This window comes from Amblyomma americanum, chromosome 9 (assembly GCF_052857255.1).
Source record: "Amblyomma americanum isolate KBUSLIRL-KWMA chromosome 9, ASM5285725v1, whole genome shotgun sequence".
NCBI lineage: Eukaryota > Metazoa > Arthropoda > Arachnida > Ixodida > Ixodidae > Amblyomma > Amblyomma americanum.
The window spans coordinates 148,462,086-148,489,105 of record NC_135505.1 but is presented as its reverse complement, the minus strand read 5'-3'; the positions used below and the strand labels follow the sequence as shown (position 1 = coordinate 148,489,105).

At 45.9% G+C, this 27,020-nt stretch overlaps 2 protein-coding genes across 9 annotated transcripts; one reads left to right on the top strand and one right to left on the bottom strand.

Annotated features, from left to right (window-relative positions):
* Positions 1–343: 343 nt before the first annotated feature.
* Positions 344–1,053, top strand: LOC144104861 (iron-sulfur cluster assembly 2 homolog, mitochondrial). Its single transcript, XM_077638083.1, has one exon. The coding sequence runs from the start codon at positions 492–494 to the stop codon at positions 912–914; it is 423 nt and encodes a 140-aa protein (XP_077494209.1). The 5' UTR covers positions 344–491; the 3' UTR covers positions 915–1,053.
* Positions 943–26,939, bottom strand: subdued (anoctamin 1). 8 transcript variants are annotated; one of them, XM_077638072.1, is made up of 14 exons: positions 26,696–26,939; positions 17,288–17,359; positions 14,286–14,539; positions 12,627–12,722; positions 10,667–10,819; positions 8,040–8,087; positions 7,031–7,101; positions 4,911–5,898; positions 3,682–3,718; positions 3,100–3,211; positions 2,541–3,039; positions 2,055–2,236; positions 1,885–1,990; positions 943–1,709 (listed from the first exon to the last, which is right to left on the bottom strand). In XM_077638072.1, the coding sequence occupies exons 2-14, from the start codon at positions 17,322–17,324 to the stop codon at positions 1,551–1,553; spliced, it is 2,742 nt and encodes a 913-aa protein (XP_077494198.1). In that variant the 5' UTR covers positions 17,325–17,359; positions 26,696–26,939; the 3' UTR covers positions 943–1,550. The 8 variants fall into 8 exon arrangements, with proteins under 8 accessions (XP_077494198.1, XP_077494199.1, XP_077494202.1 ...); XM_077638073.1 differs by lacking the exon at positions 26,696–26,939 and adding an exon at positions 26,110–26,155; XM_077638076.1 differs by lacking the exon at positions 26,696–26,939 and adding an exon at positions 24,446–24,600.
* Positions 26,940–27,020: the final 81 nt, after the last annotated feature.

The window sequence follows — 27,020 nt, the reverse complement described above, 5'->3', positions numbered from 1 at the left end:
AAGAGTTTTATTGTACAGCCTGGTTTTTAAAATTAGAGAATACTTTCTTCAGACGTTTAAATTATTCGCCAATAAACAAATAGCTGCATATTTCAATGCATTCTTCCATCTTAAAGTGGCTTGGATTGGCTTAGATGTCGAGACCGAAAGGCTGCGGTGGCAATTAGTTGCAGAGGTTGCGGTGACTACTAGCTAAGGCCGTGACTGGAGCAGTGGCATTGGGCAGCGGTCGTCATAGCTCGTGTAGCGTTTAGGGCCTTCATTTGCCGAGTGCTTGCGGCGTATTATATTTATTTGTGGTCGCCATAACTGTCACTTGTTAGCTTGCTCGTCGCGAAAGCGCATTTGCGGACTTGAAGGATAGCACTACACGGCACCCTCCGACCTTTCGTGGCTATGTCTCCCACAGCTGAGCAGTGGAGTCTACTTCGGACCGCCTCGCGGAGTTCCCAAAGTGATTGTGGCAGCTGCTGAAAGCGACACCGGCTGCGATGAACATGATTGCTCAGCGGCTACGTTCGTGCCACAGCGCTCTCCTATGGGCAGCAAGCGGTGTGCGCGGTGGCGCGTCCCAGGCTAGCGCGGAGGGTGCCCTCAAACTCTCGGACAGCTGCGTGGAGAAGCTGCGGCGTGTTGGGGGTGACGGACGTGTGCTTCGCATCTCCGTGGAAGGAGGCGGCTGCTCGGGGTTCCAGTACCGTTTCCAGCTCGAGGACCACCAGCCCGCGCCGGAGGACGTGCTCTTCGAGCGCGACGGCGCTCGCGTCGTGGTGGACAGCGCCTCGTTGGACCTGCTGAGAGGCGCCACGCTGGACTACCACGAAGAGCTGATCCGCTCCGCGTTCCGCATCGTGGACAACCCGCAGGCGGAGCGGGGCTGCTCCTGCGGCGCCTCCTTCACTATCAAGCTCTAGGCTGCTGCAGTGAGGAGACGTACTCTCATTTCATGGTGGCACACTTTTAATAGAAACTAGCGCTTGGGCTAAAACGTGATGACAGTGTTGTAGCACGGCGTACATAAAACTGTTGCACTTGCGGCGCATGCGTACAGTCCATAGCGTATTTGAGATTGCGTGCGAATGGCGCTCGCGCAGTAGTTGGCACCATGTATAAAGTAAACTCTGCACAAGTAACAACAACAACATCCAGAGCAACGTGAGCAAGATAAGCATGACTATGGTTAAGGCTTTATCAGGCAGCCCTCAGACACGAGGCATGCTGGCATAACCCTGAGTTCGACTGCAGTAAGCGGGGCCTTAAGCTCTTGAAGCTGCTGACTGCAGGCATATATCGTATGGCAGGTGCTGTTTCCAGCAAGCATTTGAGACCTGCTGGGCAGGTATACGTGGGATGTTTGCGAGAGCACAGCCACGACAATCACATTTGTACAAACATATCTGCAATACAAGATCAGTCTGTAATCATCTCCAGGGGCTTTGATCATAAGCACTGTTGGCACCAACGAATCAAGGCCTCAGCTTGCGTTCACAATGTAATAGGCTGCAGATGACTGCACACAATCGGACGGGAACTCTGCCACATTAAATAATTCACGCCACCACTGGAGTGTCCACATTTCGTCGGCGTAGCTCTTGCAGAATTATGATCTCATTGGTAAGCCGGTTGTCTTCTCGAATCTTCTCCCGGATGGTCTTGGGCACGTCCGGTATGATCCAGCGAATCAGCGTCATCAGGAATGCAATTGTATTCTGCAACGAAGGCATTGAGTATCGCCATTATAACATGACCAGAAAACAGAATACGGCTCAAGAGTTTGGGAGGAAAACTTGGATGATTAGTTTTCATTACTGCTGCCAGTTTTTTCTTTAAAGTGGTAAGACGTGAAACATGCCGCATTAGTCTGGCACTAGTGGACAAGCTCACCTCAAAGATCAGTACAAAGGCAAACTTCCAGACAAGAATCTCCCAGTACTGAGATGTCCGCTTGTACTGATTCTCGACCCAAGGGGGCGTACGGTGGTCCGTATACCTGCAAAGAGTGTCCCGTCAGTGGAAAAGGGGTTCCATAACAGCACAGTCCGCATCTATCTCACCTGCAATATTGGGCACCCAGCAGACCAGACGTGTTGCCATGCCGCACGCCCTCGTCATAGTCTTTAACATCAAAGTAGGACAGGCTGAAGTCGACGAAGCCGTCGAGGGTTCCTGTGGGCGACACTTTCCAGCGGTAGTAGAGCCGGGGCACCAGGTCCGACGTGAAGGCGATGAGAACCGCCTGTGCAGAGACTCCGTAAGCAACTGAAATGTCTACAATTATGCTTTCTCATTCATAAGTTTGGCCAGCACAGCTGTTCGTGCTCTTGCAATGCAATGAACAGATTACACCATTCGTGCTCTTGCAATGCAATGAACAGATTACACCAACACTTGTGCGGAGTGCACTCAGACAGCTCCTCGCTGTCGGGGACATGTGACCACATGATGTGTTACGCCAACGACAACACTCGTGCCGCAAGTGAGCCAAAAACAGCTTCGCTGTAAATGATGGGAGGAAGGGTGAGAAGGCTGCTACTACTTACGTTGGTGAGCACAGCCAGCTTGCCCAGGGAATCCATGATGCGGTACCAGATGCCGATGTCGCGGACCCGCACACCCACAGGTCGTCGGTACGAGCCGAGCAGCTTAAGTGCATCCAGCCTGATCTCAAGCACGTTGTTGAGCAGTGCAAAGAGAGGTGCCAATGGGAAGGCTGCCACAAACAGGGTGACGAAGCCGTACTGTAGGATCATCTCGAGGTACTCGTGGAAGAGGCCTGTGGTGCCCATGTCCGGCAGCAGGTAGTCGCGCTCCCATGGCTGGCTGGGCTGGTGTTCGTGGTTGCTGCTCCGAAGGAACGACATGTGTGACCAAAGGCGCAAGGCATAGGGCAGGGCCATCTCTGACAATGCGCTGAACGCCTGCTTGCCCACCATGATGATGGCCAGTTGGATGGACAGTTCCACGAAGCAACCTCCAATGCCACACTCCTCCTGCTGGTAGCTCAGGAAAGTGTTGTATTTGCCCGGCCGACCCACAAACCTGGAAAAGGGACACTTGGTTGGTCTGTGCACTATCTGTTCCACTGTGCACTGCACTTACTTTCCCTTGAAGAAGGCAATGTAGAAGATGGAGGAGTAGCAATTAACGAACTGCAGCAGGTACAGCTTCAGGGTGAGGCTGTCGTCGTATTCGGTCTGTGTCCTTGGCATCTCTGGACAGAATGACAAGCATTGGAAATCGGTTACTGAGGACCAAGCTGTCAAGTACGGCGACAAGCTTCTCTGCCAATCTGGGAAATGTTACAATAAGGATGCTACGCAGGAGACTTCCATACTGATTGCAAAGCCATATGCATAGCTTAGTGAGCAGAAGCAGAAGCTTGTAGCGGTACATAAACGAGCACATGTAGCATATCTCCGCATATGCGGCATTCGTGATCATCATCAGGAACATTACAAATAACCAATTCACCGAACAATAACTATAATCATCTTGCAAATGGCCACTGCCAGCACGTTTCAGTAGCAGGTCAAACAGTCGCAGAGCCATCACAGCAGTGCTGGTTTCCCATGAAAAATGTTTCCCTCAGCCGCTTCGTCATCACACTAGGTTTGCTCGAGAAAGTGGGAAAGCTGAACATGTTGCCCTTCAGGCTGTAGCAGTTAGGCAAGAGCCACTCACCCATCTCCGTCAAGTAGACAGCCAATTTGGTGTACAACTGCAACAGAAACATTTTCACCGTCACACTGATTCTACTGCAGTCGAAATACTACTACTACACATTATTTATTTAAACAAACCTCAGTCTAAGAACTGGAAGGCACCTCACGTTAAAGCACACTTGGCAATGTACAGAGTCGATCACACTTGTCTAGAGCGCTCGAGCGGTGCCGCCCAGTGGAAATAAAGCGAAATTCTGAAGTAGGTATTGACTTTCACTGATAATAATTGCATTGGAGAGCAGCCTAATAGACATGTGAACTGCGCAGGCACCTGTGCCTTATCCCCAGAAAAGCAGCTGCGATAAGATTTAATTTAACTTGTTCCTCAGCACACCACTCAAGCACTCTAGACAAGTGTGATCGACTCTGTACTCAATTTACCCATGGCATTGCAGTGGTAATCTGACTAGCACCAGCAAGTGCTTTGGCTTTTACATTTTCTTAGGCTTTTCTATGCACCTTTCATCATGCAATACAGTTACAAAGTACAGTGATATAAAAAGCGCCACAGATTGTGTGCTCCAAGTTGCTTGAGGATTTGTACCAGTCATGACACCACAGCATTCTTACCTGCAATGACAGTGGCAGCCACTTGATCTCAGGTTTTGTGTGACATTGCCATGCATCCAACAAGTACCACTAGAGCTAACATCAGCTGTCAGCTACCCTCTAAAAGAGTGCAAGAAGCTGTGTGGACCAGTGCCATCATGTGCAACTTGGAGACTAACAGTAACTTAACAAGCAGCAGTTCAGAACCAACTTGTCACTGCTCTCTGTGTGTTTTGCACTTCAATTGCAAACTGTGCGGTTTAACGTCCTGAAGTCACACAAGGGCTGTGAGGGATGTTCAAGCGCTCCAAATTAATTTAGACCATCTGGTGTTCTTCAACGTGAGCTGACATCGCACAGGTGCCCTTTTGCATTTCACCTCCATCAAAAGATGGAGTGTGTAAATGAGCAACAGAAAAATTAAATCTCTGAGACACCTGCTCAGTCCAACTAGACACCACACCACTGCCGCTTGGTCTGCTCGGTTCACCCCGTTTCCTACAGATGGAGGCACCATCTCACGGAATTCTCAGCTGGACCCCGAATTTAGCACGACACTACCATGCATCCCTTGGAACCACCACTAAAAACTGATGTGAAAAATACATTGGTAATACTGCAGCACAAGAATTGGCGCACCATGTTGAAGAGAAGGATGCACAGCAAGTTGAGCAGGGCCGCAGTAGTGGACGTGATGAGTGGGATGTAGCTGGACATCTCTTCACTCTGTAGTGCCAGCGTGGCGCGCACTGACATGCGGTACACGATGACACCCACTACAGCAGCAACGGCCAGCAGAACCAGCAGCAGCACGACTGACACAGACAGCAGACCGAAGGGGAGCCGTATGCGCCAGAAAGGCGGCGACTCTATGCCTCCGCGCTCCTGCTGCTCGATGAGCTCTACGTCGCGCTTCTTGAGGCGCGACAGGCGCGCCAGGTACTCTGGCCTCGAGTTTTCCTCCAGTGTGTCAAAGCCCGACAGGTCCCACTGATAGGTGATGCGCGCCGAGTACCGCTTCCACAGTTCCAGGTAGGCGGCGCTCCACAGGGACATGAACACCGAGAACACCACCGTGGCGCCGTTGTCAGACAGGTAGCCCAGGCGGGCCTGCGTGCAGCTGTCGTGCAGGCGCCAGTACTCGCAGCCATTGTCGCACAGCGGGCACATAAGCAGCTTCGACTCCGACCCCTCGCACATCTCGTGGACGGGCCGGTGGTTGCCCAGGGTGATGACTCCATACATGAAGCAGATGAGTCCCAGTACTGACGCCGGCACCAGCATGGTGGTGTAGAAGCCCAGCCAGGCGAAGTAGAGGCCGATCTTGACACCGAAGTAACGCCGCACGTCGTCCAGCGGCTGGTAGCGGAACAGGGCCAGCACCGAGGCCCACCTGCGTCGCAGCTGTGTGCGGGGCGCCGCCGAGCCTTCGCCGCTCGTGCGGTCGGGCCCGCCCTCATGGAGTGGGTAGGCGGCCAAATAGACGCCATCGGCGAGGAGGCGGCCAACGCCGAAGTGGCGCCGGTGGCTGTCACGCGAGAAGGACTTGCGCTGCAGAATGAAGTGCACGACTTGCGCTCTCTGCGCAGCGGTGAAGAAGTCCTCCTTCGGTTCGGGGATGTCGAACCTGCATGGATTGCCTGATTACACGTGCAGCCTGCAGCTATTGTACTGAAAAAGAAACTACATCAACTCAAAGCCACGAGGACGCTCTAAAAATTCTATACAAGCTGAGCTTCGACATCATACATCGTAAAAAATTTTGGCCAGCTTATTTTGCAATCCAAAGCCCGCAGTGCAAACCAAGTATTTAATTATAACTGCGCGCAAGCGTGAGGATGCGACCGCGTTTGGTAACTCATACTGCAGCAGCGACTGCTGCCATCTACGCGGCGATGGCGCATACCACTACTGAAAGACGGCAGGAGGAGCTCCTTCCCGTATGCCCCTCTGTCTGTCAGTCCGGCCATCGTTGACCTGGAAAATTGACTCCACCCTCTGCCATGAATTCTCCAATCTTCAAGGTGAAGGTGGCTTAACAGGCCAGATTTCGAGATATCTGAATTCCATCATGAAAACAATTCATGAAAAAGCAATGACCAACTCATGGTACCTATTGTGGTTTACTGTGAGACGTGAAAAACTTTCTTCTTGACTGGTGTTTTGAGTTAAGTTAGTTTAGTGAACAAGGGCTTACTGTATAAGCCACAAACAGAAAATGTAAATAAAATGGGTGACAATAGGAATTCCGTATGAAAACAACATGTACACACTTTGTCAAAAGTAAAGAGCCCAGCGGGCTACGCCTCGAAGCCATGTAGTGGGTGCTACTCTTGTAGCACATATCCGTGGAAGTCTCAACTTTCAGACGGGTGAATACGAGAGTTCTCCCCTTCAAGATACCTCGAATGCTGGCAGTGCGCAAGCTGAACAGCATGGTATTGAACCAAAACCCTTGGGCTGTATATTTTACAAAGGCTGCATATGCACTGTACACTAGTAAGCATATCTGCTGATACAAGCATTTTATCCAACATGCATTCATCACTTTGTGCCAGTCTCTTAAGTATGCCAGTTGCTTTGCAGCAAAGCAACCGAAGGTTATCTGTATACCAAAGGTCACCTTTCCATTTCTAAATCTTGCATGTTGATATCCGTTTTTTTTTTTTAGCTCCTGCCTAGTCATATCCTTTTCCCTCGAGATGCAACCGCACCAATTTACCCAACTTGCCACCCTGTTTGGAGGCTGTGCCACTTACAGGTACTCCTTGGACATAGAGAATGTGACAGCAAACTGCTTCTGCCGTCGCCCCATTGCGCGAACTTCCACCTGCAGGTTGTGTTCACGTGATCTGTTAGAGCACTGCAGTAGCATGACTGAAACACAAACGGTAGCCAAGGCAATACCTTCGCTGACATACATGATCAAAAATTAAAGGGACATGGCAAACAAACTGAAGTTTGTCCGTATTGACAGAACACCGCTTTCCAATGACAAAAAGTGTAATCTCACCGAAAAGGGAGCTTAGATTTTTAAATGCAGGTATCACCACCATTGACCGTTTTCACAAGCAACAGGCTTTTTGCGCGAATCTTTGAGGCCAGGTTACGCCACCATCCACTTTAAGGCTATTATCACTGAGTTTCCTTCGGTACTGACACCATAAGTGTGAATCAACTGGCAAGGAAATTTTTAAATCCAATTTTCTCAACAATGAATGCATTCTTTGCTGTTGCACAATCATCAGCATATCTGGAAAGGGGCGAAGAATTTGTTTCTACCAAAAACAAAAATTGGATGGCACTATATTCAGTGTCCCTTTAAATAATAGTGTAACATTTCACCGTCAAGAAATCATGGCATTTAGCACACACTAGTCTATAGTACTTAAGATGGACAAGCACTGACACTATTAGTGTTCCGTGCATCGTCACTACAGGTTTATTCCTACAAAGCATTCGCCGGTCAATAATGGCAGTGTGTAAAAAAAGTTATTCATCTACTTTCTGGCAAATACTATGCAGAGGAGAACTGGGCAAGTAACAATACAAGAAGACCCTGCACAAATACTGCATGCTTTGGTGGCACAATGAGGGGCAATGCCACAGCTTCTTTTGTCAGATCACGTCTGAACATCGGTAGCTTTATGCTACTCAGAGGAATACGAAGCTTCGAGATGTTATACAAGGTGGCCAGGATGCATGATTCGAACAGGGTCCCCTTCAAAAGTTAAACTGAATGCCAAGAGAGGCCAAAGGGCTGCTTACGGGCTCACAGTCCAGCATAGCATTCTGCTCCTGCATCCTCAAGCTCCACTGCAAACCACAGACACAGGGACGGTATACACACAGCAAGCTTGCAGGGCCGCAGCAGCACAGACAGCATCCAGTAAGCGTCACACAGCAAGAATATGCAGAAGTGAAAACTCTCCTGCCTGGCATATATGGCACAGCAGCGTCACATTTGCTCCGGGCGTCGCAAAGGTATTTGCATGCTGGTGGCGCCTGGTAGCCACAAGGAGAACCATTTGTGCCTTGCACATTAAGCAGCGCAGGAAGCTTACATTCAATGCCCTCCAGTGCACACACTTCTACTTTAAATGACACTGGCTGTCTGTTAATATTCATGCAAAAGGGTATGTTTGCTTGCCTCCTGCATGTTCACCCTCTGCGATCGACAGCCAATACAGGCGCTCCACCTTGATTTTGCCCCAGCTGCTGCCACGGTGGCCTCGTGAATGAGGGCCACACTCAAGCATGCTATACACACACACGCACACAGAGGTTGCAGAGTTCAACGCTAAGTGTTGTGTCCCTTCTTTGTTCCCACACCATTCAGACACTGTTCCCGGACTGGTTTTGTGAAGTTTCTTTATAAACTAATCAGTCAAGAGTTAAAATGTTTCAATCAGTTTTACACCAAAAATTCAAAGCACAGAGTAATTTCCACGGCCTATTGCACAGATATGCAGCAGGGGCAACGTTTTCAATTATTTTCCACTCCAGAATTAACAATACTTTAATGCACACATAGAAATAGCTTGCGCTACTTTAAAAAAATAATATTGTTCGTTTTTCTGCAAGAATTCATGTTTAAAGAGTTAGCTGCCTGCCAGTAGGTATTACACTGTTCTCTTATGCCACCATGGCGACACTCGACGAGTTTGGTTCTGGTGATGCACTGCTAATCCCATCAGAAGCATACAGATTGACTAGGTAGGTTTCAAATACGAAATGTAAACTCTGCAACCTGGGCACACACAAGCCAAAGCACACTGTATGTTACATTTGGCACAATGACACATCGCAATTAGAAACTTGCACTCATTCACAATGGACAACAAGAATTAAGAACAAGGTTACATACTGATTGGGAATTCATGGCCAAAACTCATCGAATATTACTATCAACAGACATTGGCATTACAAGAATTTTGATTAGTATCTGGAACGATGAAATGTAGTTAGTCCACTCATTGTGGCAATTCATTCTGGCACCATGCACGTTAACAATCAATGTTTGTTGAATTAACTACTTCTCGATCACTGCTCGTTCACTATTTATGCTCGTTCACTATTTGCACTATTCTCAATATTTCAGAATTTGTAACGCCACCACTGATGGTGCAAGCAACGTTAAAAATAATCAACAATAAATACAGAATAGACAAACTGAACACTGATGGCGAGTGGTGATGTATGGTGTACAGTTGGAACTGTGGATGACTGCAGCATAGAGAAGTAAGCAGCTGTGGCAGGCCTGTGTGAATTCACATCTCAGGTGGCGAGTAACGCGCTGTGAAGGCTGCAGAAGATGAGCTAGAAAGGCAGCAGGAAGGAACAGCAGAATGACACTGTGTGGAAAGATGAAAGTGGCTCCATTCACTCTATGATAATGGCAAAGCGTCAAGCTTGACCACAAACCAATTATTCAGCCCAATTAAGCGACCTGGAAACCATACGATCACCTCCAGAGCTTCAGGACCAAATCAACGGAGTTTGGATGCTTACATGGGCTACATGGACCAACTCAGTAGGCTGATCTATGTATACTATAGTGGAATACTAACTTAAATAGCTCCTCACCTTATCTGGCAGTCTGATATGTTAACACAAGGCCCCAAACAAAGATTTTTACAGTTGCTCTTGCCGTTTGTTAGAGAAATGGGAGCTGGCCTTTTAAGTATAATGTGAACAGAATTTTCCCAAAGTGCTCAACATAAGAGGTGCCCTATTATAGGTGGAGATATTGTATATGTGGAAATCAGCTTGACGTTGCTCCTGGTAGTAATGCATTGCCCAGTATTGCTTAGTCACCACACATGTCAGTACCCATTTATTTGGCTAACTTTTATCACTGCCCATTTATTCTCTGACTGACCAGGCTTGGTCTACATCCTCCATCTACTGCTTTGGACTATGTGTTGCTTCTCTTTGCAAAGAGTTTGCAGGCTGCTGACACTGCCGTGGACCAACAGCAGACAAGCTTGTACAAAGCAGCACCCTACCACGCAGAGAACGTGGTTGTGCAATAGAGAGCAGTTCGGGTGTTGTTTCAGTCACGAGGTCCACACACTGAGCCAGGAACCAAACACTTGGCAGACCAATATACCATCATCAACGACAACAGACGGAGATTTGTGCCAAGCACTTTTAAGTGGAAATCCTTGTGGCTGCATGTTGAACTTTTGGAGAAGGACACAAAAAGCGCAACAATATATGCCTTTACAACACTTACTGTCTGACAACATCTTTCACGTATAGAGGTTTGAACACATCACCTAGACAGAGAAGCCGTGTGCCCCAGAGCGAAACAGATGTGCCGCCTCCTCCACCTCGTGCACCACACAGCGAAGCTTGTGCCGGCAGGCCCCCTCCGACGGCCCCGGACTTACCGAGTCTTGGGAATGCCACTCGGGCGCCTCATTTTCTTGGGCGGCTTCACCCACCAGACCAATGTATCCCGGAATGCGCTCACAAATGGCAGAGCCCACTCCTCGGAACCGCCGAGGTGGCACTGGGCTTCTGAGGTGTTTTTGGTTCGGCAGCTAGCAGGTGATGAAGAGACGCGCGAGGTGCGTGGCCGTCTTAATGTGCTTGCCGTCCCCCTGTACAGTCATAGACAAAAGTTTGCGAGATGCAGATTTGCGGGAAAAAATGTTTTTCTGTGTTGCCTTGTAGCCAATCAGCTGGTATTCTTTCAGACGATAAGCATATATATCCCCTCGTACTTCAACACTTTTCATTGAACTGCTTTTCCCAACCACACAGAAATAAATTTCTTGCGATGAACCCACATCCCGCAAACTTTTCTCCATGAATGTACATGCACTTAGGGTGCTTGTGGGGCATTAATGTCACTAGGCCATTGAAGGCCTTAACTGCCACTGCCTTTTTCCTTATTATGACCTGATCACACAGGACATAGATCCGCTCTCTCTAATTGCTTTGCTTCCAAAAAAAGAAAATATAAGTAGCAAGTATCATGCACTCTGTGTCTGTGTTATGTGTCAGCACTTAATGTGTGTGTGGATTTCATGAGTAAAAGATCCATCGTTCAATGCTGTTTTTTCAGAACAGCTTTTTTTTCTATAGACACGTAAGAAGCAGCGGTTAGCACCCCAAGCACAGCTCTCCTTTTTGCTGCAAACTGACGGGCAAAACCGTTTCTTTCAGGACAGCTTTTTTTCTATAGACTTGTAGAAGTAATAGTAGTAGTGAGTAGGGGTTCAATAGTGCAACAGTTGTCAGTGCTATTATAACGTACTGATTTTCTACAGACTGACACTCAAAATTGTACGTCTGAGCTGTGGTGACCAAATACTGCATCTTCCATTAACAAATCTGAAAAGCGTTATCTTGGAAATGAGCACATGTTGACATTGTCCACAAACTAAGGATTAAACTAAATGTACAATTTTCGCTCAGTCATATTTGACAGTGTTTCAGGAATATATAAATTATGGGAAAAAAGATTTGCATATCATATTTACCCAGGCTGAGCGGTTTACATTAATTTCTAGAACACATCAAAATAGAAGAAAAGTTGGCCTTTCCAAGTATGAAAAAGTGTATGTACAGTATGGTACACTGTTAAGGGGAACATGCGGTCGCGTGAAGTTGACTTTCCGCGAGGCGCTGCTGCGGAAAGCCGGAAAAAATGCCAAGCTGATTATGGTCCGGAGTTTTTTTCGGCATTCTGTCCCCGTGCATGGATCTCATTTTTCACATCCACAACGCATCGATTACCTCTTCTCGCTGCTGAATTGGCTTTTTTCATTCTGTGGTCGCGTTTCATGCGAAGTAAGCAACATTTTCTCTGGACTAGATTATCCACGTGCGAGTGCCTTGGTTCATATGCCACTCAACGTCTACTGTACATGTTTAGTGGCATATGAACCAAGTCACTCACATGTGGATAATCTAGTCCGGAGAAAATGTTGCTTATTTCGCATGAAACGCGACCACAGAATGAAAAAAGCCAATTCAGCAGCGAGAAGAGGTAATCGATGCGTTGTGGGTGTGAAAAATGAGATCCATGCACGGGGACAGAATGCCGAAAAAAACTCCGGACCATAATCAGCTCGGCATTCTTTCCGGCTTTCCGCAGCAGCGCTTCGCGGAAAGTCAACTTCACACGACTGCATGTTCCCTTCAACAGTGTACCATACTGTGCAGCGGCATTCTTCTGTCCAGTTTGTCATTTCAAAAAATGCGGTTGACTCAACACAACAATAAATACCACTCAAGAAGATAAAAGAAATACGCCAAAACCGCTCGGCAAAACCGGAAAAAAAAAAACACCACCACATGCTCCCACCACCTTTGCACACCAGCCCGGCAAGATTGTACTACCTCCTTGACGGGCATCTTGAGGCGCATGATCTCAGCGAAACAGCTGAGCACCTCCCAGGGCGCATGGATTTTCACGAAGCACAGGCCACTCGGGTTCTGCAAAACAAACGCCAAGCTTCTGGAGACCATCACCAAAGAACGGACGGACAACCAACAAGGGAAACCAATAAAACGTTACAGTGAGCAAGCTGTAGGTTAATTATTATTTCAAACACTGTTTTAGTGCCCATCAACAGCATCTCTTGTCTTTCTGTTCTTTCTCTGCAGCGCTTATATTTTCCGAGTTCACAGTGCAACTCTTTCAACTCCTTTGCTGAAGACAGACAAGAACACATTAGATTTTGTGCAAGCACTGAAGCAATATGTTGGGCATTAAAGTAAATTATAATTTTGCCTTAGGGTTTCCGTTCATTTACATTTACATCTTACTTTGTTAATTAATTCACTGCTTCAGTGTTTGTACTGCATCAGATGTGGTCTGATATGAATCTTTTTGTATGCCCTCCAGAAAAGAAGAAACACTTGTTGATTAGCATTAGCATTGTGAGACCATTGCCTTTGCTGTTTTGTGCCGGTATTTCATAGATTATGTTGGGACTAAAAGAAAAGAAGTACGAAAAATGTGTCCCAGCCCGCACCACTAAGTATAACGGGGTTATTTTAGTGGTGCGGGCCAGGACACATTTTCTTATTTATTTTCTTTGCGAGAGCCATTGATGGAAGCCCTGAGTCATCGCGTAACTGAAGCTTGTTGCAGCTGTGGCAGTTTTTCTTCCTTGGATTGGATTGCCTTTGCGCCCAAGCAAATCGAAGTGAAGGCAAGGCAAGCCAAACTGGGAGCCAAGGCAAGAGAGAGAAATAGACATTTATTTATTTACTGCAAATACCTTCAGCGCCCATAAGCATTATTGCAAGGGGGGGAAGAATACACTATCAAAGCAATAGGCCAAAGAAATCAACAATGCAACAAAGCAAAAGTCCAACAACAAAAAAAAAGCTACAGGACATGACAAGTAAGCACTAAAACAGGACACCTGCACACATATCTGATAGGAGAGCCTGGAACATTGATTTGGATCGACACTCCACAATCCGTTGTGGCAGCCAATTCCAGTCGTGGATTGTAAGTGGAAAAAATGCGCTTTGATAAGTTAGTTCTGCATTTGATTTCCCTTATTTTCCAGCCGTGATTGAGTCTACTCGTCTTGAAATGCAGTGGAAGCAAATAAATGTCCATTTACTTTTATTTTTCCGTGGTAAATTTCTTATAACAACTCTAAGCGAAAGTTCTTTTGGCATGAGCCCCCATCCCAGCATTAATTTAATGTTAGTAGCACTACTGGTAAAGTTATAATCTCGAGATACAAACAGAGCAACACCTTTTTTTGTGCCCATTCAATCATATCGGTCAAATTTACAGTTTGTGGGTGCCAAACAACACAAGCATAGTCCAGTATTGGCCAGATATAAGTGAAATATAGATGCACTTTTACTTTTAAGGGTGCCATTTTACAATTCCGCCTTAAAAAATTTAACATTCTACAAGCTTTAGAAGGAACAAGACAGCTCTCGCTGAATGTTTTAACATGGAGACTCGCCTATTTAAACCAGCAGCAGTTTCAGCTGAATATTAAGGGGGGGGGGACAAAGGAGGCTTGCCTGAGGCACGTGCTCGAGCACAAGGCCCGCCTTGCTGAGCTCCTCCTCAAAGATGTCCCGGATGGCCTGGTGCTTGGCAGGTGAGTAGGCCAGCACAAAGTCCACTTTGCGCCGCGAGCCACTCAGGTAGACGCACCCGCTCTCATCCATTAGCGCAGGGGTGCTGTCCCCATTCGGTGATGGCTTCAGGTCACCCAGGGCCACAAGCACGCTCTGCTCGTCCAGTGCCCGTTCGTACGCGCTGGCCGCGCGCTCTGCAATGAGGCATGCCAGACGGGTTAGGTCTCGTCAATGCTGCCAGGAGGCCATGCAACGCCATGCCTTCTAACCTGATAGATAGCAAATCTGAAAATACGCCCTACAGTAAAGCTGGACAGCATCATGCATCTGTCCAGTGCACTACATCTGAACCCAAAAGGGAGTCAAAATTCTGTCTACTTAACCATAGTTAAAATTAAAGGGGGCCTTTTTAATACACTGGATTTTGATGGGATGGAAGCATATCGGTTCGAATAAGCCAGAAGTTCGAATTCGCAAGATTACAATATATGAGCTCAAATCTTTGACAGATGTGCCTTAAAGGGGCTCTGAAAGGGGCTCTAATAAAGTTGCGGTATGCCTAAGATGTTAAAGCATGCCACTTCACGAATATTGTCCAGGAAGAATTTTTTAATGCGCTTTGTAGACACAGAGTTATCTGTAGACAAAATTTGAATTTCAGCATCTTCGGGCTTTTCCCTCTCTTCTCGTCAGTTTTTGCACACTGGAAGGTCGGCGTCCGCCGCCGGCTCCACCTCCGTGGGAGAGCTTCCTGACCCACCGGAGCTACGCAGCTTATTGGCCGCGGCCATGGTAGCTACCTGACATCTGAAAGAATCTAACCAACAGCCATCTCTCAACATGCATATGTAGATACGAGCGACGGAGGAGGGTGTGAGCAAGAAAAAGTCGCCGGGAAGGGCTCGCCAACATTCGGACGTGATTGTTGGTTCTCTGCTGCTTGTAGAAGTGCATCATTTGGCTCAGGTGTTCATGACAACACAATGCAGTGATCGAGCAGTTGATGTCCTCTCCTCGGAAGGTGTTTCAGAGCCCCTTTAATATTTTGTATGTGCATGCATGTGCATATGTTGTAAGCAGCCTTTATTATAATCTCTGCATCTGTTAGGGAAAAACAGTACGAAGAGTATATAGGCAAAAAATGGCATATCACAAGTGTTCTCACAGCTTCAGTTTCATAATATGATCTCGCGTCAACTAGCCCGACCCTAAACCATTTTCTCTACTTTTACTCGTCTGTATACAGTCAACAGTAAAGGGATATGCATGCTTGAGAACAAATTTATTGTAGCACCCCTACATCGTGACCCAGTCACTCGCACCAGTAAATTGAGCATGCTAATTCCCTCATACCTGCATGCATATCAGGCAACTGGCTTGCAATTTGCCTGATTTTTCTCACATCTGCATCCCGTAAACTTTTGCTGTTGACTGTACATACCAGATCCTTCCCGGTTTATGGGTACCTCTTGATCAGCACCGATATGCAACAGGCATCTAAAATAAGTACGACTTTGAAGCCACATCAAAGTGATTGGTAATTATTAAAGTAATTGGTAAAACTGCCAACCATGCATCTCAGTCAGGGTCTCATTCACATGCTTTTGTAGACATGCATTCCCGTGGAAGGAGTCCTGACGTGAAAACCTTGATTATAAGGCATCGGCTACAATTTCAGTGCCATATGTGCATGCTGTTCCATTCCACTATATATAGATGCCGGCTCCAATTTTAAGCTCAACAGGACAGTGCACAGAAAGAAAAAGAAAAAAGTGATACTGATGTTGCATCGACTGATATCTTCGTGTGGGCTAGTCGGTCATTCATCATGGAAAATGGCAGCGCAAAGAAAAAGGAGGGCGACGTTCAAGAAATACAGACCATAGCACAAGACCTCGTTTCCTTAGCACAGCCATTTTCTATGATGCTGATGTGATAGCCATGAGGCAAAGAAGGTTGCAGAGTAAAAGCTGTGTGCACGCCACTTGTAAAAATGCGGCATCAGAGGTGTTTCAGCCCATAAAACTATTGGCTGTGCCAAGGTGCTCATGGGATGTCCCAACAGACCCCATCCACCGGGCAATTGACTACCGCAACTTACCATAGTACAAATAGCAGCTGCATCAGTGGGATGTTTTGATGCTTCGAACATTCAGCCCAATGACACACAGTTTAACAGATGCATATTGTTAAAGCATGCAAAGGCGCCAATAAGTTCACGCCAGAACCCCTTCAAAACGGGAAATGGCATTCAGGGCCTGGAATGGAGCAGCAAGCTAAGCACACACCTTTTTTTCCATTCTGTTCACCTTAGGTGTCAGTCGGGGCATGGTGGTTGGGAGACGAAACACACACAATAAGAAGCGGAAAGCAACTTGCCAAGGTTACAACAGCAGCGTTTGAGGCAGTGCTGCTCCAGACAGAAGCTTGGGAGGCAGTGCAAGCGTTTTTTGCACGGTGTCCAACATCATAAGGACAGCAGCTATGACAAAGCAAAACCAAACTGTGCAATTTCAACATCTCAAAGCAACAGCTCAGCAGTGGAAAGGATGGCAAACCGATTTTTACAGATGCGTTAGCAGCAGCTCAGTCTTAACTAACAGTTGACTCCCATTATTTCAAAACTCGCTCAATCTGAGCATCCAGTTCATTAGAGCTAGCTGACAGTTTGGTCTCACCAGCATCAAGTGCATTAAAAAAGCTCTGCATAATTTAAGCAATTATTCATTCGCCTTGGAGTTCGAATCATCGGGAGTCGACTGAATTTCTAATGTGCACAACCATGTCAAACGAGGGTGGGGTTTCCAAAACGAACCGAGTATTGAGCAGGATGGTGTTTCTATGGCATGGCGAAAAAATTCAACATTAATAGACAAACAGACACAAGCAAAAAGTGAGCTTCTTGGTTCAGAGCTGTCAATATATCCGGAAGTGGAGCTTACCGGCATTCAACGCATCTTGCCAGATGTTGGCAGCCATGGCAACAGCTGTTCCTGCCACCTAAGCACTAGAACCTGCATCACAGAAGGTAGCAACAGCAATCCATCATGCAATTGTGCTATTTATGGAACACATCTCTCCATCACTCTATCACTGCATTGTTGCAGTGAAAGCCCATCACATTACTCAGATGGTCAAAAACTAGAACATCAATGGTAACATACAGGAGAAATGTATGATTCACAACACAGCTAATACACCAGTGCAAAGAACATAACAGACTAGACAAAGGAAGAATGACATGGACGGAAGAGCTGAGAGTGCTTTTGTTTGTGTCATCCTCCTTTTGTGTATATTCCATTGTGCTCTTTATGCTGGTTCATCAAAAATCATGGAAGACCAACCAGCCCACAGCAAGTGTTACTGCTATAACGGCACAAGCAACAAGTTTCCATCGCATTATATTCCATCATGTCAGGAGGTCAAGGCAACACACTCCAGCCTGTTATTACCATTCGTTGTTTGTCTCAACAACAGCAAGCCACGCTATGCTTGAAGCATTCTTACCGTTTTATTGAAAAATTACCCAACAGCATAGTGCAGCTCGACAAAGTAACACAGAATAATGAAGTGGAAGCTTCGACGAGTTGGTTCAACATCATCAGAACAACACAAAGATACGGACGTGAAAAGAGAGCATAGACAGGGTGCTGACTTACAACTGGTTTTATTGAGCCACTCTGGCGACACTAGAAAGGTGGGCTGTGCCAAGAAGCACCAAAATAGATTTGTAGCTTGCATTAGCGAGGCCGTGTACAAGATTCCTTTGTCATGTGGCAAGCACTGCCTCTACAACTGTCTAATGGAATACAATAACATGAGAACCCCTGTGGCCGATCATTTGGGCATTCACTGCAAATACTGCACAAAAAAAGTATAAAAAAGGAAAAGAAGCAAGAAGCATGCTATCCGATTCTCAGCCGGTGCGAGATCTTAATAGAGATCCCCAGCAAAACGACAAGAGAAATAGTCAAAGCTCATAAAATTCACAAGTACTGAGACAAATGCTCAAGCATCACCTAGATAGCACTGTCTGAGAAGAAACTTCATGATAAATAAAAAAAATGTGCACAGTCATTCATACATCACCACTGCCATGCGCAGCGTTCATCTCATTTTTGTGTTTTTCAATTGACCATTTGCGGAAAAGCGAGTGCCACCTGTCATGCAAAGAGGGAAGCTCCACTGGCACTTTTGGTTGGAAAGGGGTCCTCGAGCAAACATGTGCAAGGCAGTGTTCAGCAGTTCAAGTGCGCTTTTTTTATTGTTTTAGTGTTGTTTCTTTTCCGGAAACATGCGTTTGCTAACGAAAGAGGTGACATAGGAGGAGGACATCCTATTTCTGTTTTTATAAACGGGGTAGAGCAAGGAGTTTTCGCGTTTTAGCCTGAAAAACGACCATATCTGGCAATACCTGCACTCCACTACCTCAACAGAGTGCTGAACGACCTAATGAAAATGTGCATAAATGTGCGCCTGTGCGCGGGAAAGTGTAGCAGTATAATGGAATGCACTTTCCTAATGCACACAGACGTTTATGTCCACGCTTCCTAGGGCAGGAGTATCTCCTAACTTCATACAGCACCTTTTGCTGCAGGCCATATTTAACTGATTAGTAAACTACCCGTTGCACTACCTTAACCACGGCTCATGCTGATATGGCAGAGCGTTGCTTTGCGTGCTAACGGTCCACAGGAGCATTAGAATGCGCGGATATATGCGAGGTTGCGCTGTGTCGTGCTCCCACTGTTCAGATACCACAGCTTGACAATGCAGCATTTATGGCGAATGTTCATACTATTATATACCATTAAGTTTTCGCCGAATACACACCGCATCGACGGCAAAACTCTTCTAGAGCGACCGAGCTGTGTGCACTTGGCAGCAAGCATGAAATGTAGCAGGAACACACGTTTTGAAATGTGCTGGATGGGCGCATTACTGGCCCCATCAACGGCTTCGTCTTTTGTGCCTTGTATCTCGTTGCGGCTTTTGTTACATCCAATTCTCACTGTTGCAAAACACGTGGTTAGTATAGATAGAAACACGTTGCAGTTACGTGGCAGTTACAGCTCTCACGTCACCGCACTACAGCGCTGGAATGCATGGCCGGCTCATGTTTTCCAACCAAACCAAATCGCCTACAGAGGGCGCTAGCTGCGCCTCCACCACGCATGCGCAGAAACTTTTCCGCAAATGGTCAATTCAGATTGTTAACAACAGCATACAAGTAATGGCAAAGCCTCAATAAAATGATCGTAAGTCAGCACCCTGTCTGCGTCCTCTTTATATCCATGTCGTTGAGTTGCTCCGATAACAGCTAGGAGTAGAGTCACTCGTGCACACAAGAAATAGACCACAAATTATGTAAAAATTTATATAAAAAGTAAAAAATACAGTAAAACATACCAACAAGAATGCAGGTTTGTGAGGTGCACAACAAAACCTCTGTGGATTTTTGAGTGTGGTGCGCCGACAGTAGTGTGTCGACAGCGGAGCGCAGCGCGTGCCAGCCCAGCGTTCCGCGTGTGCACGTGCGAATGGTGTTAGCGAGCGACGACGACGAAGAGCATGGCGAGCACGAGGAGCGGAGATCTGACATGTCAGCAAACTGAGATGTGAAGGGAGATAGCGCAGCGGAGGTCGTGTCATTCAAGCACGGAGATAACAGCCGTCGGACATTGGGTACCTGCTGCTGGGGGCCTCCCTTGGATCACCGACGCAAGCCTCCTGCGTCCCTTTCAAGTTTAGAGAGACAGAGAGAGAGAGAATGAACTTTATTAATATAAAGTAATTACGCAGGTGGCTCACCCAGGCCCGGGAAACCATTGGCAAATACGGCCCTCCATCCAGGCCTGACCGATCAGCTGGCGCTGAAGGGGAAGCTCTGTGTGAGGCAGCTTTGCCTCCCACTGCTCATGGCTGAGTTCCTGTAAACTGTACGCTTTACGTAGCTTGGCGCAGTTCCAAACTAGGTGGAGGATGTCTGAAGGTGGCAGCCGATGGATTGAGGGTCCGTGCTGCCGAGAGGCTCCCTTGGATAGCCTGTGTTAAGCTTACGACGTTTCGGGACGCTGTCGACGCGTCCCAGCTATGCTTTTCCTGTTGCCAAGTTCTTGGGGCGGCTGACGTGAGTCTACCGGAGTCTTCTTGCAGTCCTCTCCGCTCCTACTACCACCTAGCTTCTTTCCGCCGCTTCCTTTGACGCAACGCCAGCGACGCGTCACAGTTCACAAACCCACGTCCATCCTGTCTACAAGGCATCCCCGCTTCACCTGGGACGGTCAATATCTTGTGAACTCTCTCCTTTAACCTGTAGTGTTGTATGTGTGTTGAGTGTGTGTGTTTTTTTCCGTTGTCTTTTCGTTTCTCATTGGCTCTTTACCTTTAAATTGCAAACACGGCTTCGTTTTGTTTTGTTTGACCAGTTTCTTGTCTAGTTTGAACCTGCACGCGATAGCGTTCCCCTTCGGCAGTCGGGGATGCGTCACCAATTCGCAACATAAGTACAATGCAGAAGCAGATACACCATCTATTATCGACAATACCACTGTAAAGATAAAAAAGGTCGAGTGGCAGGCATACTCCACATTCTCTAGCAGCAAGTTCCATTCTTTCATTGTTTTCAGAAAAAATAAATTCGGAAAACGCAGCCATCTTCGGTGTTTCAAAACTTGATGTAACTCAACGTGTTCAAGAAAAGTTACCCCTGAGTTAAGCTTTACAGAGGAATGCCAAAAGGCCATGTTGATTTCATGATGAAAGTGTTAAAGCTCACTAACACTGACATTAGTCTCATGCACCAGAGTTACTTTTCAGTGGACAAATACCAAGCCATGTCTGTCAGTTTTGGGTGCTACATACAACACCAGAGATAAACAGTTGACAAAGCATGGCTAAAAATGCAAATGGCACTGCCTGTAACAGGTACAGTAGTTGAGCAGAGAGCAGGCAGAATAGTAGGCACAGTAGTTGAGTGTATCTGCACTCGCATAACTGTACTGGAATTTTAATGAGAAATGCTAGTAATGCATATTTTCCAATACCAATGAAACCTCTGCATTAAGAAAGGGTACTAGCACGCAAGGTTTTTGCTTCTTCCTTGATGCGCAGGGCAAATAAAGAAAAGAAGAAAGAAAAATGAATCCTGCAGAAAAACTTAACACTTGACCGCGCCTCCATAACTAGAACATATAAAAAAAGACAGAGCTGCAAACAATGGAAATGTAGAGAATCTGCCTCCAAGTAGGGTGAAGTTGTACATAAACATGCAAGTATACCAAATTGTCAAATGGTCACTAATGCTTATAGTGTATGCATGCAGTTTTAGTTTTTGAGTGCTTCTCCTATAGGCCGCAGTCCACATCGTCTGTAGCAGTATTCGTTCATCTATTCAAAAAAACACAAAACAATAAAAGCAACAAACAAAAGATGGGGGAGAGAGAGAGAGAAGTTGTGGTAGGAAGAGAAGGCTGGTCAAAGAAAAATCGGATCTTAGCCAGCGTGTTGTTTGCCAACATACCCTATGAAGGAATACAGAAAAGGGGTGAAGCAGTAGAAAAAGAAAAGCCCAAATCGTCATCAGTAGCAGCAGCAGCTTGACTACGCCCACTGCAGGACAAGGACCTCTCCCATATCTCTCCAATTAACGCTCAACACAAATAATACATAATAAATAGCTGTACTAGAATATGGGTACCAACATAATCAGAGGTGATAAACAAGAGAGACAATACATATGTAGCCCTTTCTATGATTGGCCAGAGCTACTGCAATGGAAATGCCTCTTACTTTAAACATGATACGGAAGGAGTAAAAGGCGAGGCGAAAGCCTCCCGATCGGATATGGAATTCCAGCAAGGACACACGCTGTCGGAAATGATACAATCGCACTTCACATGTCTATTGCAGCACAGCAGCTGTCAGGCACAGCATTGCCTCCCCTTACTGTACACACAGCTGTGTAGTCGGTATTTCCTTTCAGTGCCCACACAGAAAGACAGTTGTGATTGAAACAAGTATACAGACAGCTCCATTGTAGTGTCTTCTAAAAGAAAAAAAAACAAGCCATGACAATTGATTTTTGCACAAGGGCACAGCCACTCAAAATGAGAGGAAAGCATGATTCCCCAAGGCTCACTGCTAATGCCAATCTGCATTACAGCAGTGAGGCAGTTTACAAGCACTCTAGGGGTTAGTGTTTTTTTGTTGCTGCAAGAGCAGTGTGTTTTCTTGAATAAAAAGTGGGCCACAACAAAGATCAATTTGTCAGCACTAGTGCTTGAATGAAGTCTGGCTCCATCAAAGAGGGGGGAGAAGGAAATAAAGAGGGAGAGAGAAAAGCAGCTGGTGGCCTGTTTTCCGCACCGTTTTATACAACGCGGAGAAATCACTTTTAAAGCTGCTTTTTGCTCAATTTATGGCACAGACCTGAAACAAGCGATCCCCACTCTTTGCCAGTGTGCTTGTTGTTGTTGTGGTGTAGTCTTGGAGCTGAGTGGCCAGCTCTAGACTGACTATTGGTGTGAGGGCACGGCTTTCTCTTATTCTTCCAGCCTTTGTGTAGTGCTGCCGAATTTTATTTTTCTCCCGTCTCGCGTTTTAGAAAACATGCTAATAATTTTACTAAAAATCCCGGTGAAATTTTGGAAACGATAGAGAAGAACTGTTCTGACCCCCACTGACAAGAATAAAAAATGGTTTAATGCTTCAGATTCATGCAGCATTCTAGCACAGGAGGCCTCGAATTCCTTGCCAGTACTGGTGGGGAGTCTGAGACCCCTCCCCAAGATCCCGCTCACTTTAAGCCCTGGTCAGCACAGTCACAACTAAATCGACTGGTTCACTCATGTCATTGAAATTAAAGCTTTCGAACTCAATCCGCAGCTAAGAAATGATAGAGCCACTGCAAGATCAGCACACGAAAACCTGAATGAAAAAAATGGAGCGTTATGACCTCCCTTTAAAGGAGCACAGATACCTAATTTTGATGGCATGTTTTCTTCTCTACAATGATGCGGAAGACACTACTGCACATGAATCACCATGTGATAATCGCCTACGACAGCTAAATAATTTATAATCGAATTTTTTCTGTCAAGCTGTTTTGGTTTCAACAGCTGACCTATGACTGTGACGTCAAAGAGTGCTTTTGTGTTACGTGAGGCATGGAAAAACGTTCATACAATCTCTGCTCCATCGTTCTAATTTACTGCAGTGCTGAAGCCAGCCTTTCTCAAGAGCCGGAAGGACAACGAATGTGGAAGCAGCGATTATATTGCAGTTTTTTCATCTCTCACGTGACCTGTAAGCACACGTTAACGTCACAGTCCTCATTCGGCTGTTGAAGCCGAAACCGAAATAGCACGAGAAACAAATGCGACAACAAATTATTCAGCAGCTGTAGGAGAGTACCAGGTAGTATTACATAATAATGCCTTACGCATCATTACAAACAGAAAACACGCATTCAAAAGTTAAGTGTCTATACTCCTTTAAGTTGCAAAGCAAGGCTTACTTTTTCAAACTACGCAACCAAATTATTATGTGGAAAACAAGTGTTGCAAGCAAGCGAGCATCGAGCTCCAATAATTTCCACACTGTACTTATCAGTGTAGGTTAAGAATGCTGTGGGCGTGCAGCATTACAATCTCTTCTTTTTTTGCATGCAGACAGCATGCACTAAAAGGGTAACAATACATAAGAACAAGCCCCCTGACGTTTCTGTACAACCAGAAAAGTAGACAGAGTCCAAGATAAAGAGTGATTTTTGTAAGAGTTATGTACTTTTTAGTAGTGCTTGAGTACAATCAAGCACATAAAGGCTCATAGCTCACTTTTATTTTACTGCGACACACATGCAGTAGAAATTGCCTTACTAGACTTTTGGCAAAGATTTAATGTCAACAAGTAAATCAACTAGGTCTGTCCCCACAGTACTTAAGTCCTGTCAGAAGATCTGTTGGGCATCTAAACCATACTAAATGTAGGCTGTAGAGTCAATATGCAACAAAAAAATATAAGAATATAAAATCCTGAAATTTTTTAATGAAAACAATTTTAAGCTGCCAGGCTAGAATGACTAACTTGTTTGTACTCACCGCTAGGAACACATCTGTAAACATAATATCCCACTATTTCAGCACCTCGTGAAAATGCTCATTGCCTGAGGCTTTCTGATTATAGATATATTCAGTTCCCATGTCCATTGTTTCCGGCATTTATGAGATGTGAAGCACTGAAAGAAGGTGTGTATCTAGAATGGGCCAAAATGGTTCGACAAAGAATCCTTGTAGATTTTTTAGAAAATGAGCACATAGTTACTGAAGACATCACAAGATATGGCTGCTCATCAGAGCTTAAATGCATTACTTCTTAGCTTGGAATTGGGAAGAAATCGTTTTTAGTGAATGGCCAAAAGAAAAGTACAAGTACCACGCAGGTAATACTATAAGTTGATGTTAATTATAAAAAAAGAAATCAATAAACTTCATTCAGTGCAAGCATTAGAAATTCAAGGCACACTTTTACATGAAAACAAAGGACTGTAAAATGTATGAAGAACAATACAACTGTTCTGCATTTAATACCAGCGAGACCCTCCATCACTTCAGAAACATATATACCAACTGTTGCATTGTTCATATACGGACAAGTTCTAAAATGCCAGTGCCTATGTACCTTCACTTTTGTTTCATCCTGTTCATTGCACTGTTATTTTTCTTCTTCCAGGCTTGTCAGTGCACAAATTCCGTACAAAGCTTGTGGCATTTCACAGTCGATTTTGTTCACTACTACATCTGGACGGGGTACTCACTTTTTCAGCCAGAGTGCACATCACCAGCGATCATTAATTCCAATTCATTCCGGCAATAACAAGGAAGTACCCCACAAAAACACAGTAATAAACAAAAGTGTGTCACCAAATGGCAGCTCTATGTGAAAGTTCCATACTGAAAAAATAGTATTTTAGCCAGGATGAACAAGCTCTGAAAGGATGTGACATTCAGTAGAAATAAGGGCTTCCATGCCTACTATACTGATAATTTATTGATTTATGTCACAATAGCACGTTACCTGTACAGTGAAGAGAGTATACACTTTGAAAGAAACAGCATCAAACTACTATGCACAGTATCAATGCTTATGAAAAGCCGACAGATACGTAGAGACAGCAATTTCAGCCGGGGATTGTGTTCGAGAAACAAAAATATTAAGTGCTGACAGTGGTGAATATATTGTATCATTACGCGTAAAGGACAAGGGTACATATTCCTACTGTACGATAAAAACTTGACACGTCTTTGCAACCTGGGCATAAACACCACTGCTGCAGTTTAAGGTAACAAACATTTACAAATCCTAAACCCATATTGCTTTGTTTCATTTATACTCTAAATGTTTAGGTGCCCTCCCAGTAATCATCCCATTTGCACATGATTTCAAATATGGTTGTGACAAAATATTGATTAATTGTGAAACACGTCAAATCACATTTTAGTTTAAAATTTAATGAACTTATTGTCGACAAAAAAGGAATACCCCATGTAACACCCACTCTCTCCTGTGCTACCTCAGCTGCAGTCAGCGACCGTGCTACGTCTGGTTGTGCAATACTTTGGAACCAGTAGTTTTTCACGTACTGCACACAAGTTTCAATCATTTACCCCTATGATTTTGGTCCGCTTCCTGCTACAGCTTTTCACACACATTCACCGTATGTTATTCTGCCGAACAACATTAGTTTTTAGATGTGCATTCTCACCTTTTTCTTCAGGCACAACCTCTTCACTGAGAAGCCAGATGCTCCCACCCAGAACATCCCCCTCCCCCTTTTCAGCTTTGTTTTTTCTGATTTTGGTCTTGGCGTTGTTTTTGGAACTCAGGCGCTCACAGGGATGCAAACGACGCGCTGTGCTGTTCTTTTCGAGCTCTGTTTACTGTACCAGTATCTTCCCTATAAACACAGCGAGTGTGAAACCCCTGAAGCCCCGCCTGCCCGAGAGCGGGGATTTCTTCGAGCATTTCGCGCTCATTTTTAGACCCCCCCCAGAAAAAAAAAGCTCTGAAGAGTGTTATCCCGCCTTACATAGCAAGGTGGTAAACACCGCCGTCATCTCATCACGTAGACACGCAAACACGAGCGCAGATCGGAAGCGATTTCACAACGAACACTGGCCGAAGAAAGATCGCGGTGGGCACGCCCCTGCAGCTATCCTAAAGCAGCACTGCACAGCACGCACAGTGCCTCGCTAACGAGCTCATTACCGCGGTACACAACCGCGTACTCTGCGCACAACTTACGCAGCCGGAAAGTGCGTACTATCGCGTAGGAAATAGCTCGTACGTACCGGGTCGAAGTATTTGTCGCGACCGTGGCAGCAAGGCCAACCAGGCCTTCACACAGCAGCTTTGTGAAGCCCGCAAGCTGGAAAGCGTTCATATCCCAGATGACAGTAGGCAAGCGGCGCGATATAGGCAGTGCAAAAAGCTACGCATTGTTAAGCAAGCTCGCCGGGACCGATTCCTCAAGGTGCTATTACGCATATGTAAGTACTGCTCGCGTCATGGACGCGGCCATGGCGCCGTGGCGATAGCGATTGACGGAACGATACGGGAAGAGCACTCGCGCTAACAAGGGAATGAATCATTTACGGTTATCGGCGCCCGAGCAAC

Excerpts from the sequence above, each read along its gene's own strand:
- subdued (XM_077638072.1), bottom strand. The coding sequence starts at position 17,324 with ATGGCTGCCAACATCTGGCAAGATGCGTTGAATGCCG. Across the intron at positions 14,540-17,287 it reads GCAAGATGCGTTGAATGCCG|AGCGCGCGGCCAGCGCGTAC; the intron begins GTAAGCTCCACT and ends GCCTCATTGCAG. Across the intron at positions 12,723-14,285 it reads TGCTCGAGCACGTGCCTCAG|AACCCGAGTGGCCTGTGCTT; the intron begins GCAAGCCTCCTT and ends TTTGTTTTGCAG.
- LOC144104861 (XM_077638083.1), top strand. The coding sequence starts at position 492 with ATGAACATGATTGCTCAGCGGCTACGTTCGTGCCACAGCGCTCTCCTA.